The sequence below is a fragment of the Leptodactylus fuscus genome, chromosome 4 (genome assembly GCF_031893055.1).
Source record: "Leptodactylus fuscus isolate aLepFus1 chromosome 4, aLepFus1.hap2, whole genome shotgun sequence".
Lineage (NCBI taxonomy): Eukaryota > Metazoa > Chordata > Amphibia > Anura > Leptodactylidae > Leptodactylus > Leptodactylus fuscus.
Genome location: NC_134268.1, coordinates 180561625 through 180578059, shown reverse-complemented (window position 1 = coordinate 180578059; position 16435 = coordinate 180561625). Strand labels below are relative to the sequence as shown.

Sequence of the window (16435 nt, the reverse complement as noted above, 5' to 3'; positions counted from 1 at the left end):
ATATTTTATATTAGATCCAGTATATAATATAATATGTATTATAGTATATAGTTAGATATTACATATTGGATCTAGTATATAATATAGTATAATATGTATTAGATCTAGTATATAGTTAGATATTATATAATGCACAGCGTGTTAGATATTTCTATAGTATCTTCCCACCTGGCTGAGCTGGGGGCGGGGCCATACTGGTGACGTCACGCCGTTCTGACGTGCAGTGCTGGGATGCTGTGTTGTTGTGTGTTGTGGCCTCGTCTTCGGCAGCCAATAGCCTCGCGTCCTCCGGGGCCTGTATACTCCGCTACTCTCGCCTCCATACAGCCCTCTTATTATTGACGGTAGTGGCTCGGGTCGTGCTCGGGTAAGGAGGCATCTATAGGGGGCAGGGAGCGGGCGGGAGTGAGGGGGGCACCGGACAAGGATGGCTGCGCAGGGCGCAGAGAAAAACCCCAACAAGAAGAAAACCGAGAAGAAATTCGCGGCCCGGGAAGAAGCCAAACTGCTGGCGAGTTTTATGGGAGTGATGAATATCATGCGGAAGCAGGTAAGCAGTGGTCAGCAGCTGCCTGCAGGGCCGGAGAGGCTGCCGCATTGTCTGCTCTGGCCTCTATTGTTGTGTCAGCTCCAGCAGCTGTGGGGGATCAGCCCTTGTGGGACTACAATTCCCAGCCTGACCTGACTGTCCTCACTCACCCTCTGTAGCTGGGGTACAGGTGACACCCACTTGTGGGCGCTACAAAACTTTTGGGGAAGTTCACACAGAGGAATTTGCTGCAAAAAGGAGGCAGATGTTACATTATTCTGCAGGCTAATAATATATGTAGTGGGGGAAAGAGTACGCGTCCTGGGCCAGCTTCAGTCACATTCTGTCAGTGATTTTGTGGCGGATTACACCTCAAAATCCACGTCAAATTCCACCCTGAGGCTAAGACCCCACATTAACAAAACACAGCTTTTTTGTGGCAGATTCTGTTGCATTTTTCATTTTTTGGGGGGCTACAAGTGGAATGGGATATACCGTATATACTCGAGTATAAGCCGACTTTTTCAGCACATTGCTTTGGTTTTTGTTTTTCCAGCTAGAGAACAAAATTTGTCCTGACCTTTCTTCTGAGAGATTCCACCTTGCAAAGACCATTGAAATGAATGGCAGGTGGAAAAAAAATCACAAGGCTTTTTTTTCCCCCTGCCTCTCATTATTCTGATGGGTTTTGCAAGGTGGAATCTGTCCGTAGAAAGGTCATGACGATTTTTCTTTCCCCTCAGACAGAAACAAAATCTGTCTTTAATATCAGCAGGATTTCTGGCAGAATTTGGAGCTGGTTTTGAGGCAGAAGGGTGCTTGCTCATGGTATCCATATGAGGCTGAAGCCCCACTCACTTGTGATCATGTGATTATACCACCCAATGCTGGGTCAAGCGCATCGCCCTGAATAAAGAGAGCGCCGATAGAGACTGAACCTCCAGCCAAAAGGGGCGAATAAGGGGACAGTCCCAAAAAATGTGGTACAGCGAGCCCATTTCAATTTGACTGCGCCAGCACTGGGAAGGTATGCGAGGGTTAAGTGAGGTGAAGCAACACAGGGGTATGATACCAGTGCAGGAGTAATTTGTACTGGGTTTCGCGGAACGTAACACAGGTAGAAGATTTAGCTGCACGAGACCAAATGACCTGCCACTGGCCGGGCGAGATCTGCCTTCCCAATGCCTCAGATTTTTGTTTTTATAGATCATAATGATGAAATGAGGAATTATTGAAGATCTTCCATAAACACCAAAATTGCTGGTCTGTTAAACACGGCAGTTGCGTATCCTTGGCGTAAATATAGACTGTGAGCAGAAGATGTGTCGTGTCTACAGCAGTTTTTTGATGGATTCCTACGGTCTGTAGATTTAGGGCTGTTGCACACGACAGAGTCCTGGTCAGTAGTGGTCGGACTGTATCATAAATGACTATAATGCAGATGGGCCAGTTCAGTCCAGGTCTTATCGCCCACACGTAGGGCATCTCCCACAGGTGGGACTTGGTCGTGTACAAGGCACCTTAGGGTTACTAAGCTTTCCCTGTGACGTGGGTATATGGGCACATCCTGGCACAACTGTGTTGTAGAGTTAGGCACATACTACACACAATCTCCATGTAGCACTCAGCAGTCTTTGAGCGCCTTAGAGAAATGTGAACTGGAATCTCGTCCACCTTCACGTTTTTCCAATTCTATTGCTCTGGGGCTCTGTTTTGGCCACGACTTGTCTCTTGTCATATATTACTCTTGCAATAAGCCAGTTTCTTACTTTGCACATATCCGTCTAATAATAAGCTCCCTGGACTTTTGCTTGAAAACAATAAAAATGTCTTTTCATTGGGTTTTGTTATTTTGTGTGATAAGATTTCACGCCACAGTAGTTTAACCTATTGCAGATGTTCGGGTTAACTCTGCTACGTCTGTGCATCATCGCATAGCCAGATGGTAGCATACAGCATCCCCATGGCAAAAAAAAACGTATACTGTACTTATATGTGGGATGGTGCTGTATAGAATAGTGGAATAGACAGATTTAAAAAAAAAAAAAAAAATCGGCCTGGTACGGGTCAGACATGCATTCCTTCAATCATCATTTAGATAAATGGGGGCCTGTGGATGGATACATGTATACATGTGACCTCTGCATCTAGAAGCTTTCCTAGAACATGGGACACGGACTCTGAAGCTCCTTCTACATTGGATAGTCCAGTCTTGTGGCGATCCGCCATTGTCGGTCTTTTTATAATGAAGTGTAGTGTGTATTAATAATTCAGCAATATGTCTAACGGAGCAGTTGTCTTTTTCTTTCCTTGTGAAGTGTAATCTTAAAGGCTGCATGAACACCGTTGTATTTTTGGCTGAAAATCCGCAGTCTAATACAACAGAATGTATCAGGGTTCAGAAATCTCCTTTGACACACGAAATTGCTTTTCAGCCATGGATTTGTTATCAGTTTAGTTTCAGATTTCACATACTCTATCGTGAGATTGTGGACAAAGTCTGCAAAATTGAACCAAGCCTAACGGGATTTAGTAAGATTTGTCACTGATGGCGTATCCCTAGAAGACCTAGCCGAGCATTCATGTGTTCTTAAAAAGGAGAGAGGAATAAGTCACACCATAGGACGTAAACGCCGCGATTTGCCCGCAGCAGAGACACTGCGAGAAAAATCACGGTGTTGTACAGTGCAGGCAAAGTGGATGGGATTCATGCGAATCCAATCCCCACTTTGCGGAAGAAATCGCAGCATGCCAATTATATCTACGGAAACGCTGGCGGCTTTTCCCATAGATATAATGTTAAGAGAAAGTCTGCAGAGGAAAACTCTGTGAACTTTCTCTTAAAAGCACTGCGGAAAAAAACGCAATGCGATCACACAGCAGTTCTTTCCGCAGCGCTTTAGCACTGCGATTACAGCCCATGGGGCCTTAGCCTAAGGGTCCGTAGATGGGGCCTTAGCTTTAAGGGGTGTCTCAGCCCCAAAGGTATTTTCCATGTGGATGACCTATCTACAGGTCCATCACCAGACCCCATACAAATCAACAGTTTCAGCAGCCCTTAGACGACAGAACCTTCTGCAGTGGATGAGAAGTGCGTGCAGGCCGCTTCTATTCATCAGCCTGTCCTCCTCATAGTGGTGTTACCAGGGGATTGTGGGGCCGTTCCTATTACCTGAATTAGCCTGCATGCACTCCCCATCCACTGCAGCAGCTTATGGCGCCTGGAGGCCTCCAGAACAGCTGATGTGGGGGCGGTACAGCTGTTAGACCCCCATGGATCACATACAGATGACAGATTCTGTGGATAGATCAACACCATGAAAAATCTATTAAGACTGGATAACCTGAATTGCGATTTATGCATTTGCTTACTGTTAATATTCTAGTATGTATATGTGATTTCTGGTAATTCCAGCAGTTCTATATTGACAGTCTTATAAATGCAGTTTCTCACCGGCCTCTTAATCCATCTTTATGTGCTTTATGGTAAATCTCCTCTTTAGGGATTATGTATTATTTACTTATTATTCTTTGTACTCTTTCTTCCAGAAAACCTTGTGTGATGTTGTTCTTATGGTGCAAGATCGTAAAATCCCAGCACATCGTGTAGTCTTGGCGGCTGCAAGCCATTTTTTTAACCTTATGTTTACCAGTAAGTTTCCACCTTTTACCTGACTATTCTCACCAAAAAGCATTGTTTCCTACACACAAGATCTTCACAATCCATATTTTCATTCATTTCTGTGCTCTGCAATCAGCCATATCGTCTTACCGTTACATAATAAGCACGGCCTGCTTGGAGTAGCTTGGGAAAAGACACCATCTGGGATTGTATAGAAGAGCAGCAGCTGTGAAAAGAAAGGCATTACAGTGTCTATTGTCTATCTTAATCTCTTGCAGGAATATATTGAAATAGATTTACATATTTTGTTTTATTAGCAAACATGATCGAATCAAAGTCCTTCGAGGTAGAGCTGAAGGATGCAGAACCTGACATCATAGAACAGCTTGTGGAGTTTGCATATACCGCCAGGTACTCTGAGATTTCTATGCTATATATGTATTTATGTAAATGTGCATTGAATTATTACACTTGGATCTATTTATATGTCACCTGATTGCCTGAGATTTGACAGCGGCAAACAAGTCTTATGAACTTGTGTGTCTTGGTCAATCAGGTTGGTATACGACAGTATGGGGGATCAGGGGTTGACTTCAATGATGTTTGTGTCCATGAGGCTTGTTTTACAGTAACAGAGTTTATTTGTGAGCCGGCCTGTACATTATGCAGGGGAATGGGCTCCTAGTACTATGTCTATCTGACACTTGAAGTCTCTGCTTCTCTACTACATACCGTCCTGTACTATAATCACTACAGAACAGTATGTAGTGGAGACGTGAGGACTCCTACCATCATAGATAACTATAATGCTAGGAGTTAACCCCTCCCATCCCGCATAATAGTGTACAGGACAGATCGATTCTCACATCCAAAACTTGGTTAGTGTGAACCAGCCTTAAACTTTTTTTTTTCTCAGCATGACCAAATTTTTGTTCTTTTTAGAATTTCTGTAAATAGCAACAATGTCCAGTCTTTATTAGACGCTGCAAATCAATACCAAATAGAGCCAGTCAAGAGAATGTGTGTGGATTTCTTAAAAGAACAAGTGGATGCCTCGAACTGCTTGGGTAAGTCTGTGAAAGGGCATAAAATTATTGGTTTAGAAACAGTGAAATTCTTTTAATCCGGCATCCAGTTATCTGCCACAGAATTGAAATCTACCAATAAAAACTCCAGATACGGCAAGCAGAGGAGAGAAACTGCTAAATGTCATGTAATGGCCAGAGTGGGTGTTACACACAGGTTACCTGAAATGACAAGTATATGTTTGTTCTTTTACAAATAATAATCCAATAAATTATTATTATTATTATTATTATTATTATTATTATTAATAATAATAATCTAATAAGATCTTTTCTAGAGATGAGCGAGTAGTTAAATACTCAATATTCGTTTCGAGTAGCCCCTCAATATTCGACTACTCAAATCGAATATTGAATCCTATTATACTCTATGGGGGGGAAAATGCTCGTTTTAGGGGTAGGCAACATTCGATCAAATTGAACTTACCAAGTCCACAAGTGAGGGTCGGGCTGGATTCTCCGAGAAGTCTTCTCCGTGCAGCATCCCCGCGGCATCTTCCGGCTCTGAATTCACTCTGCCAGGCATCGGGCCTGGGCGGAGCCGACTGCGCATGCCCACACTACAAGAAAATGGCCGCTTACAGTCAAAGCGGCCATTTTCTTGTAGCGCGGGCATGCGCAGTCGGCTCTGCCCAGGCCCGATGCCTGGCAGAGTGAATTCAGAGCCGGAAGACGCTGCGGGGACGCTATGCGGAGAAGCCTTCTAAAAATAGGAGAAGAACCAGCGTTGATTGGCCGACTGTATAGCATTCGGCCAATCAACGCTGGTTCTACATCGAATTTTTCCATACGAATAGCGAGTGGTACTCGATCGAATACTACTTGCTCATCTCTAATCTTTTATTCTTACTACTTACTCCCTTCTTAATGTGGTCATAGACATTAGATAAATGTCATTCTATCTTATTCCTGCCACTCTTCCCAAGAACAAAAGGATCAGGCAGTCAGATGTGAACTGGCCAATGTTATTGTACTCGGCTAGATAACTCGCTACCAAAGGAGTCTGACAACAGTTTTCTTCCCAATCCCAGTTCATATCTGCCACTAGTGGAGAATTGGGAGATCCCCATACACATATTAGATGGTTGTCCAGACCCATCAAAATTTTCCAATTTGGTCGATCATCCTCTTCTGTGTATGTGCAGCGTAACTTGTGTGTTTATGGCTGTTATTAAAAACCTTTAAGGACATCTGCCATACTACTACAGCAGGTGTTAAGATTTTAAATTTGGTGCCCACTCAGTAGCCAAGCGAGCGATGTGACAGTGCCCGCCATTAGAGATGTTTGATCATGGCCTTTTAACCACTCAAATGCTGTGATCAGATGCACCTTTGTTTTATTTCTAGTAGTGAATTGGTCCTGCCTGGGGTTCACTTTCTACTTCTAATAAATTAAAAAATACAGAGACTTTCCTTTTAAGGATCCATCAATTTGTGTTTTCGACAGTTTAGACCCCATGCACATGACAGTGTGCATCCAGGTTGGGCCCAATTTTGCAGCAGAATACAGTCAGTTGACACTTGGAGTTTGATCTGAGTGTGTTCTGTTATGCCCTTACCTCTATGGAGACATCCGATCCGTTCTGTCCTGATAAAACGGAGCAGAATAAAACCTGCTCTATTTTCATGGAATGGAATGGAGCCTCGGATGGCACACCTGTGTATGAAGCATGTTAGGGTAACATACAGTGTAATAAAGTGTCCAAGTATAATAAAGCAGCGTTTGTCTGCTAAGATACAATAACATGAAGTACTCTGCCCTAAGGTTTACATTCTAGGTGTGGACTGCTTTATATGCTAATGTTTAATACGCACACCAAGGCTTTGTTCTTTTATATGTTGTATGATACTTGCCAAGTGTTTGTATAAAGAAGGAATACCTATTAACCATAAGGCCACAACCAGCTTTGGCCTTGGTATTTTTTGAAGGTTTTGTGACTTATCATTTGTTGTAAGTTGAAATAAATTCTTCTGTTATGTGTTTTTAGGTATAAGTGTCCTAGCAGAATGCCTTGACTGTCCGGAGCTTAAAGCCACTGCAGATGATTTTATTCACCAGCATTTCACTGAAGTTTACAAGACCGATGAATTTTTGCAGTTGGATGTGAAACGTGTTACCCACCTTCTAAACCAGGATACTTTGACTGTTCGTGCTGAAGACCAAGTATGTGGCATAGATTGTTAGCTCTTTTCTAGGTAGGACTTTCCCAACTGATGTATGTAGCCTCCACAAGGACTGCCATATGTCTGTATGATCAGACATGTCCACTGTCTCTAATGCAGAACAGATGAGTCTGCGATATCTTGGTGAAGCTGGACAGGTTAAGGTTGGTTCACACTACCGTTGGTGAAGGCCATTGCTCTCACCGGTCATAGGACCAGAGCAAACACTTTTTAGTGCAGAAAGCTTCTCTTGTGTTTTTTTTTACATTAGAGTGAATGCAGACTGTAGTTACCCCATCTGCATTAGTTATTCTAGTGGGGTTTAAGTCCGTTGTTCTCAATCTACGCTGGATAGGAGCAAAAGATTATGACAACGATACTATGAACCCACCCTTATTGTAATTGTTATCCTGATCTTTATGTATTGTATATATCGCCTCTGTGATTCGTTTCTGGTTGACCAATATAAATCGGTGATTTTGGGCAAGAGACCAGAAAAAAAAAGCAAATAAAGGAGGTTAGGTCTGCAGTTGTTTCCTGTAATAATGTATGTTTATCAAGGGTTTACTAATGAAATATTAAATATGACATTAAATATTATAGCAGTATCAGCATGCCACCTTTAAAATCATGAATCATTTTCTATCCATTTCTTTCTTTTAGGTTTATGATGCGGCTGTGAGATGGTTAAAATACGATGAACCAAACAGACAACCGTATATGGTGGATATTCTTGCAAAAGTCAGATTTCCTCTAATTTCTAAAAATTTTCTAAGTAAAACGGTGCAAGCAGAGCCCCTCATACAGGACAACCCAGAGTGTCTTAAGATGGTCATCAGTGAGTGAAACCTTCAACTTTGCCTATGTAATGACGTAATTACAACACTATAAAAACACCACCACATATTGCCAGTGTGTACAGATGTCAAAGGAAGGGTCACTTCAGATAGCTGTATCACCATCTTTATTTAACCTAAAATAGTGGTTCTAGTGTCATTTGAAAGCTGAGACTCATGAGCAGTTCTCATGAACTGCATATAAAAATCACAACTGTATCTAGTTATACTAGGTTTTTATATAGTGATCTTCGCAGCATATGAAAGCTGAGAAACTTGCCTTTCATATGACACCAGAACCACTGGTGGATAAAACCTGAGATACTACAGTCACACAGTGGTTATTTGTCTCCAGAATATAAGCTAAGTGTCTTATCATGTATAGGTGGGATGCGTTATCACTTGCTGTCTCCAGAAGACCGAGAAGAACTAGCAGATGGTACAAGACCGAGAAGAAAGAAGCATGATTATCGGATTGCTTTATTTGGGGGCTCACAGCCTCAATCCTGTCGATATTTTAATCCTAAAGTACGTGTTACTTATCATTAAATCTACATTGTCCTTTTAAAAGCGAAATTCAGTTTAATGTACAGATGTAGCTGAGTTAACCTGAACTTCTGCAGTTAGTTAAAGGGAGTCTATCATTAAAATAAAATTTTTTCTCTATCACACGTAGGAATAGCCTTAAGAAAAGCTATTCTTCTCCTACCTTTAGATGTCTTCTCCATGTTGCAGTTCTGTAGAAATCCCAGTTTTCTTCAGTATGCAAATGAGTTCTCTCGCAGCACTGGAGGCGGTCCCCAGCGCTCAAAAAGCACTTGGGGGTGTCCCAAACGTGAGAGAAATCTCCAGCGCCTCCTCCATATTTCCCGATCTGTGCCCCGGGTAAAGCGCCATCGGTCCCGGTACCGTAGCTCTTTACAGTCAGAAGGGCGTTCCTTACAGTCAGTCAGGAACATCCTTCTCCACAGCAGCGCCTATCGCGCTGTACAGTGTGAGCGGGGAGGAACACCCCCTCACTCTGCTCACAGTGCTCGTCCATAGACAAGTATTATCAGGAGGGGAGGGGAGGTTCCTCCCCGCTCACACTGTATAGCACGATATGCGCTGCCGTGGAGAAGGATGTTCCTGACAGAGTGTCAGGAACGCCCTTCTGACTGTAAAGAGCTACGGTATCGGGACCAAAAGCTCTTTACCCGGGGCACAGATCGGGAAAGCCGACAGTGCGCTGAATTCAGCGCTCTGTCAGCTTTCCAGCAGTATATAGAACTGCCTGTGCCCCAAACCATGAAAGGTCCTCTTTAAGCTGCAGCAGCATGATATCTTATCACAGAAGGCAACAAAAAAATAATAAATTCATTGGGAAAAACTTTATATATATATATATATATATATATAATATAGCTTTTTTTTGTTGCCTTCTGTGATTTTACACTGCAGCAGTTTAACCAATTGAAGAAGCTCTGGTGAACTCATCTATCTTAGGACTGGGCAAAGAATCACAAAATAACTGCTCAATTAATCAGTGTGAACGTGCTCGTATTGGTTATTCGAAATATTTTGCATCCATGCCATCCTCTCTCATGCTTTCATTGGCAAACACATATGTCAGTCGCTATATGTTATGACCAAAACTAAAATTCAGTAGCCTAATGTGGCATATAAATAAGGGGTCAAGGCATGTAAAAAGTGGAGTGTACACAAACCACTGTTCAAAAAAAATGTTTGATTAATTGTATCAGGAATTCTTGAATAGAGCCAAACGGTTTTTTGTACTCCATACTGCTTATATTTCTACAAATTGATTATCCTTGGTCTGAATTTAAAATTTATATATTTTTTTAAAATAATATTCTTGTTGAAGAATTTACTTACTTGCCATTCCTGTTTGTTCATCTTTTACAGTTTTCCTTGTGTATAAAAATTCCCTCATGCTGCTTGGCTGTCTTATGTTATCTCATGTATAAAATCTATAACACTTCACTTTTTTCCTTTTCATGTTAGGATTATAATTGGTCTGATATCCGATGTCCCTTTGAGAAGCGCCGGGATGCAGCATGCGTATTTTGGGACAATGTTGTCTATATCTTGGGTGGTTCTCAGCTATTCCCCATCAAGAGAATGGACTGCTACAATGTTGTAAAAGATTCATGGTATTCTAAACTGGGCCCCCCGACTCCAAGAGACAGCCTTGCTGCATGTGCTGCTGAAGGCAAGATCTACACTTCAGGAGGCTCAGAAGTGGGTGAGGATCACTGTTTAAAAATGAACTTGCAAATATAACAACCTAAAGATGAGCGACAAATAGAGTCCCAGAAACACTTCTACCCTCCTTAACATCTACAGGTACATGCTAGACCAAAGACATCCTAAGTTCTGCTGTAAGGGCTGACCCTCCAATCCTGGGTGTTTTACCCTTTCATTGCCACAGTCATGAGTGACCTTTGGTTGGATAAAGCAGACTCAACACCAGAATTGCTTTTGACAATGCATCAAAATTCTACTGTGCATTCTTTACACCACACTTATTCCAGGGGTTTTCCAGTCTAATTGATGATCTATCACTAGGACAGATCATCAATTAAAGATTGGCAGGGTGATCAGCTATATGAAAAGGATGCGGCTGTTTGGATGAGCACTGCGGTCTCTTCACTACGTACCAAGCAATGTGCTGTGTATTTGCAGTGGCTGTTTCTGGTATCATAACTTAGCCCACTCACTTGAATAGGATTGAGCTGGGATCAGGCCATGTGATAGATGAAGCGGTGTTTAGTGGTCAGCGTTCCCATTTCAGAGAGCTGATCCATGGGGATCCTAGGTGTTATGTTTTTATATTTGCATGCTTTATAGAAACTAATATGTCATTCGGTGTGTTTAGTCTTTCATTTTTTAGAATCTCCTTTTCAGTTAGTCTCTGCTAGATTTACATTAGAATCCTATTCTAAAGCTAATTCTTTTTATTTTAAGGAAATTCTGCCTTGTACTTGTTTGAATGCTATGACACCAGGACAGAAAGCTGGCACACAAAACCCAGCATGCTTACCCAGCGTTGCAGTCATGGCATGGTGGAAGCCAATGGGCTGATCTATGTCTGTGGAGGCAGTTTAGGAAACAACGTGTCTGGGCGGGTGCTGAACTGCTGTGAAGTCTATGACCCAACTACAGAAACGTATGTATGCCCAGAAAGCTTGTCTATTGAAAATCTAGTTCTGTATCTCTTCTCTCTCCAACTTTGGAGCTTCATTTTTTATTTTTTTTTTTTTAAATTCTAGGTTTATGAATTTTTTAATATATCTTTAGAGTGCTCGGAGCTTGCTTTTTCTGTTTATCTCTCCTCCTACAGTCATAGAGCAAAATCTGGGGCGTCCAACCTTTTGGCATCTCTGGGTCACATTGAAAGAAGAGATGTCTTGGGCCACACATAAAATACACAAATCACAAACTGATGTGGAAAAACACAACAAAAAAATATAATGCCTGATGATATATAATCTACTGTCTGTGCTTGGAAGATAATGCACCAGACGTCACGCACTAGGCATGTGTACAAATAGCAGGAGCCTACATACATTTAACTTACATGACACTGCAACACATACTCACAAAGACTCCTAGTTTTTAAAGTAAGTTTTGTCAGGGTCTGGGGTTGCTAGGTGGGGTGGCATAGACACACAAGTCCAGTTTCTTTAGTCCAAAACAAAGGTAGAGTTTATTTTCATTCGAAAAGGTAGTACAGCAACAAAAGGAAGCAATACAAAAATAAATCCCTGCCCGGCTAGGCTCTAACTAAACATAGAATAGGTTACCTCACCTAGAATAACAGAAATCAAAAACCAGTAGAATCATTCAGGACACAGCTCCAAAAATATGACCTCTCTGTCAGCTCTCCAGCCAAACTCTGCCCCCGGTCTGCTGCTGGAGCAACTTCTTAAGCCTCCTTGACGAGGAGACTCTCTTCAGCTGAGTCTCTGTCGGATCATCCCCAAAGTGTGGACTGGACTGAAGGGGGGTGGAATGACAGGTCCCACTACCAATCCTACCTGTCATTCCTAAAAATCCAGCCCAGTACTGAGCATTTACCAAAATGCTCAGCAGACGAAGGTTGCTGAGAACAAACACTCCTGGAGTTTTCTCATCTCACCCACCTGAGTTTGGGCGAGATGTACACCCCCTCCATTACCTCACCAGCCATCGGCTTACAGTTTACAAATACGTTGGGCCTCATTCATAGCCATTCGGGGCCACATGCTGGATCTCTGCAGCCACCACAAGCAGGGAATGGCCTCTTACTGCAGAAACATTTAAGGTCACTAGTTGGCATATACATTTTTTTTTTTGTATAAAAATTCATTATTTATTTATTTTTTTCTTTATTTGTATTATTGGCATAATTTTTATTAAGTCTACAATTTGCACTCCATTTTGCAGATATAATGATTAAACAGTTTCCATTTACATTCACTTTTTCATGTACTCCATTAGATGGACTGAATTGTGCCCAATGATTGAAGCTCGTAAAAACCATGGCCTGGTGTTTGTGAAAGACAAGATATTTGCAATTGGTGGACAAAATGGTTTAGGTATGTTTTTTGATACTATTGGACAACAAGTTACAAACCTAGCAGAAATGATGGGATTTCAGTTCTTCATTGCAGAGAAAGCGGCAGTTGAAGGATATCTTCAGTGTGGCTTTCCTTAGGGTGCATGCACACTACGTAACGCCGGGCGTGTATGAGAGCCGTACACGCCGGCATTTCAGCAGACTGCCGAACACTTCCCATTCACTTCAATGGGAGCGCTCGTAACAGCGGCGTTTACGAGCGCTCCCATTGAAGTGAATGGGAAGTGTTCGGCAGCCCTGCTGTAACGCCAGCGTGTACGGCTCTCATACACGCTCGGCGTTACGTAGTGTGCATGCACCCTTAGTTTGTTTACTTGGGATAAATTTTTAACTGATCAGTGCCGGGAATGTTGCCACTGAGGGGGTACTCCGATTCCCATCAAGCTCGCCCTTCCATTGCTTTATAGACTACGCTTTATACCCTTGGGCAGAGTCATGCTAAAATAGATTCATACTGTTCCCACAAAGTAGGAAACTTATAATAATTCAAAATGTCGGCTGAATCGTTCCTCATCCCTGAAAAACCATCTCATAGTAATTTCCCTTCTCCACCAAACTTGAGGGCTGGTGCAATGCATTTAGGCATTTCTTGGCTGACTTGCAGTGGTCTCTAAACACTTCCGCCTTTCAATAATACCATTCACAGTTGATATCTCGGTGGCAAGAAATTTCACTAGCTGCCTTGTAGCAGCATTTATGTACAATTGCAGTTCCATTGTAGAATTCACGGAGTTCCTTAGAATGAGATCTTCTTCACAAATGTTTGTAAAGGCAGACTGCACAGCTAGGGGCTGGATTTTATACTCGTTTGACAACGGGACTGAATGAAACCTCTAAATTCAGAGATTATACAGGGATTTTTGAGGACATGCATATTCATGACCTATCCTTAGTATAGGTCATATTTGTGATCTGTGGGGTCCTGACATCCAGTCCCCCCAACAAATCAGCTGTTTGAAGAGACTGCAAAGCTCATAAGCACTGTGGGCTTCTTTCCTGATCTGAGAATGGCACAGTAGTAATGAGACCCATTCAAGTGAATGAGGCTAAGCTGCAATCATGGCCCCCACGATGTGTATAGCGCTGCTCTTGGTATTTGCTGATGAAGCCGCAGGGCTCACCCAAATGCTGTGGCCTCTTCAACCAACTGATTGGCGGAGATTTTGGTTGTCGGACCCCCCCACCAATCACATATTATCCTATCCGAATCAATATGCAAATCCCAAAATAGCCCTTTAGGAGATGTGGCCCATTACTCCTTATAGCATATGCCCACTTATCCTGAAATGCTTTAATAAATAGACTGTGAGCCTTGTAACACTTCTAATGTGTTTCTATTTCTATTATTTAGGTGGCCTGGATAGTGTCGAGTACTATGATATCAAACTAAATGAATGGAAATTGGTGTCCCCAATGCCTTGGAAAGGGGTGACTGTGAAGTGTGCTGCAGTCGGGTCTGTCATTTATGTTCTAGCTGGATTTCAGGGAGTGGGACGCTTGGGAAATATTCTTGAATACAATACTGAAACAGATAAATGGATTGCCAATTCTAAAGTTCGAGCCTTCCCCGTGACCAGCTGTCTGATCTGTGTTGTGGACACTTGTGGAGCTAATGAAGAGACTCTGGAAACATAAAGAACTATGATATGCCGTCCGCGCATTGTAAAGGACTATAGATATTTATGAAGCTAAAACTGTTGGGGTTCTCATCTGAGGGATTCATTCTGTTATCCATTACAGAAGAGCACTAGGGAAAACTATGGTGTTGACCTGTGGATTGTGCTTGATCTCATTCTGTTTATTTTGATCTTGTCATGTGTGAGAACATTACAATGAGCGGTATAATGTTTTTTTAGTGGGAGACCAAGTTTTTATGTTACTTAATATGGGTTGTTTCAAGTTAATAAACATGGTGCACTTGCTTTGGTATATGCCACAGTGCCCAAGGACTTTCAAGTATCTAGGGAGACTTGTCATTTTGTTAGTTTTCCAGCTTGTTACAGTTCATTATTTTCTATGCTTTCAACTTGTGACCATTGTTGATGTTTTTAAATATAAATCATTCATTTCTCTGTTCTTCTATTTCTGATCTACACGTCGCACCTGCAAACTAATGGCAAATCTTACAAATACGAACCTTTATAGAAGTATAACTAAACTTTCGTTTTCTGGCATTATTTATGCTATTAATAAACTTTGTAATATACCGTATATACTCGAGTATAAGCCGAGGCCCCTAATTTTACCACAAAAAAATGGGAAAACTTATTGACTCGAGTATAAGCCTGGGGGGGGGGGCAATGCAGCAGCTACTGGAAAATTTCAAAAATTAAAATGGAGTTTTTGGGTGCAGTAGATGCTGGGGAAGGGGAGGGGGTGTTTTGGTTGTCTGTTTGCCCCTTCCCTGAGCTTCAGGACTGTTTTTTCTTCCCCCACTTGGAATTCAGTCTGGCTGAATATAGGGTATCTTCAGTGCTCCTATTAACCCCTTCCTGACGGAACAGGAGCACTGCAGAGACCCTATATTCAGTAGACCGGGCACTGTCAGACACAGGGATACATAATGTGTATGTGTTTCATAGTAATTTTCTTTTATATGTATTCTAGGGAAAAGAGGGATTTAGAATTTTTATTTTTTAATCTTTTTTAAAGCTTTTTTTTTTTTTTTTCTCCATTATGTTATGGGAGATTCTATACATTGCTACTGCGGCTGTTTTTTTTTTTTGCTGACTCAAGTATAAGCCGAGGGGGGCTTTTTCAGCACAAAAACTGTGCTAAAAAATTCTGCTTATACTCGAGTATATACGGTACGCTACTAATACATTTTGGCTCCTTTCTGTGAAATCCTGCTCTGAAAACTTTTTCTCTGCTGCCAGAAATTGGTGTACCATTTCTCAATGGAGTACAGATGGATGGGGTCTTGTATAATGCTGGGAAACTGAGGGGGCCGTGGCTTAGGCATTACAAAACTTAGAACTGTAGTGTCATATGAAAGCTAAGATTCTTAGCTTTTATATAACATCAAGATCACAGTTCTACCTGTATTATTTTGAGAAATAGTATCATCAGTATCTGCAAATAAATATGCCACTCCTAAATGAGTTTTCAATTGGTGATATCTCTGGAACTGATCTAGGCAGAACTTCGACAATGTCATCTCTCATATGACACCAGAACCACTGTTCTAAGTTTCATCATGCCTGAGATATAACTTTGATCGACCTCCCCAGCCGAAGTATTTATCTGTACTCCAGTAAGAACCAGGATAAGGATTTCTGTTAACAATAGAGAAATAAATGCAAAGTAGATTTCAGTTCAGTATTTCACTGAAAGGAGCCAAAACTTGTAAAAGCGTATTACGTTTCATAATGACAAAAACACTGCCAGATGATCAAAACATGTTTGTAGGTTTATGTATACTTAAGGAGGACTCATGTTCTCTGGCATTCAAAATTCAGCACACTCTCAGCTTTTCTGTTATGAGCTCCGGTGCCAAAGTTAGCAGTGCTGTTAATTTTGGCACTGATATCCTTCCACTGTCAGAAGGGTGGACCTTACAGCTCTGTGTCCGCTCTCTGT

The 16435-nt window shown here is 41.8% G+C and overlaps 1 protein-coding gene across 2 annotated transcripts; it reads left to right on the top strand.

The window, feature by feature from the left end:
- Nucleotides 1-212: 212 nt before the first annotated feature.
- Nucleotides 213-14948, top strand: KLHL7 (kelch like family member 7). 2 transcript variants are annotated; one of them, XM_075271435.1, is made up of 11 exons: nt 213-550; nt 4079-4181; nt 4469-4562; nt 5094-5218; nt 7225-7400; nt 8063-8237; nt 8621-8763; nt 10240-10480; nt 11203-11404; nt 12718-12815; nt 14208-14948. In XM_075271435.1, the coding sequence occupies exons 1-11, from the start codon at nt 428-430 to the stop codon at nt 14489-14491; spliced, it is 1764 nt and encodes a 587-aa protein (XP_075127536.1). In that variant the 5' UTR covers nt 213-427; the 3' UTR covers nt 14492-14948. The 2 variants fall into 2 exon arrangements, with proteins under 2 accessions (XP_075127536.1, XP_075127537.1); XM_075271436.1 differs by having other exon boundaries at nt 213-367; nt 14208-14947.
- Nucleotides 14949-16435: the final 1487 nt, after the last annotated feature.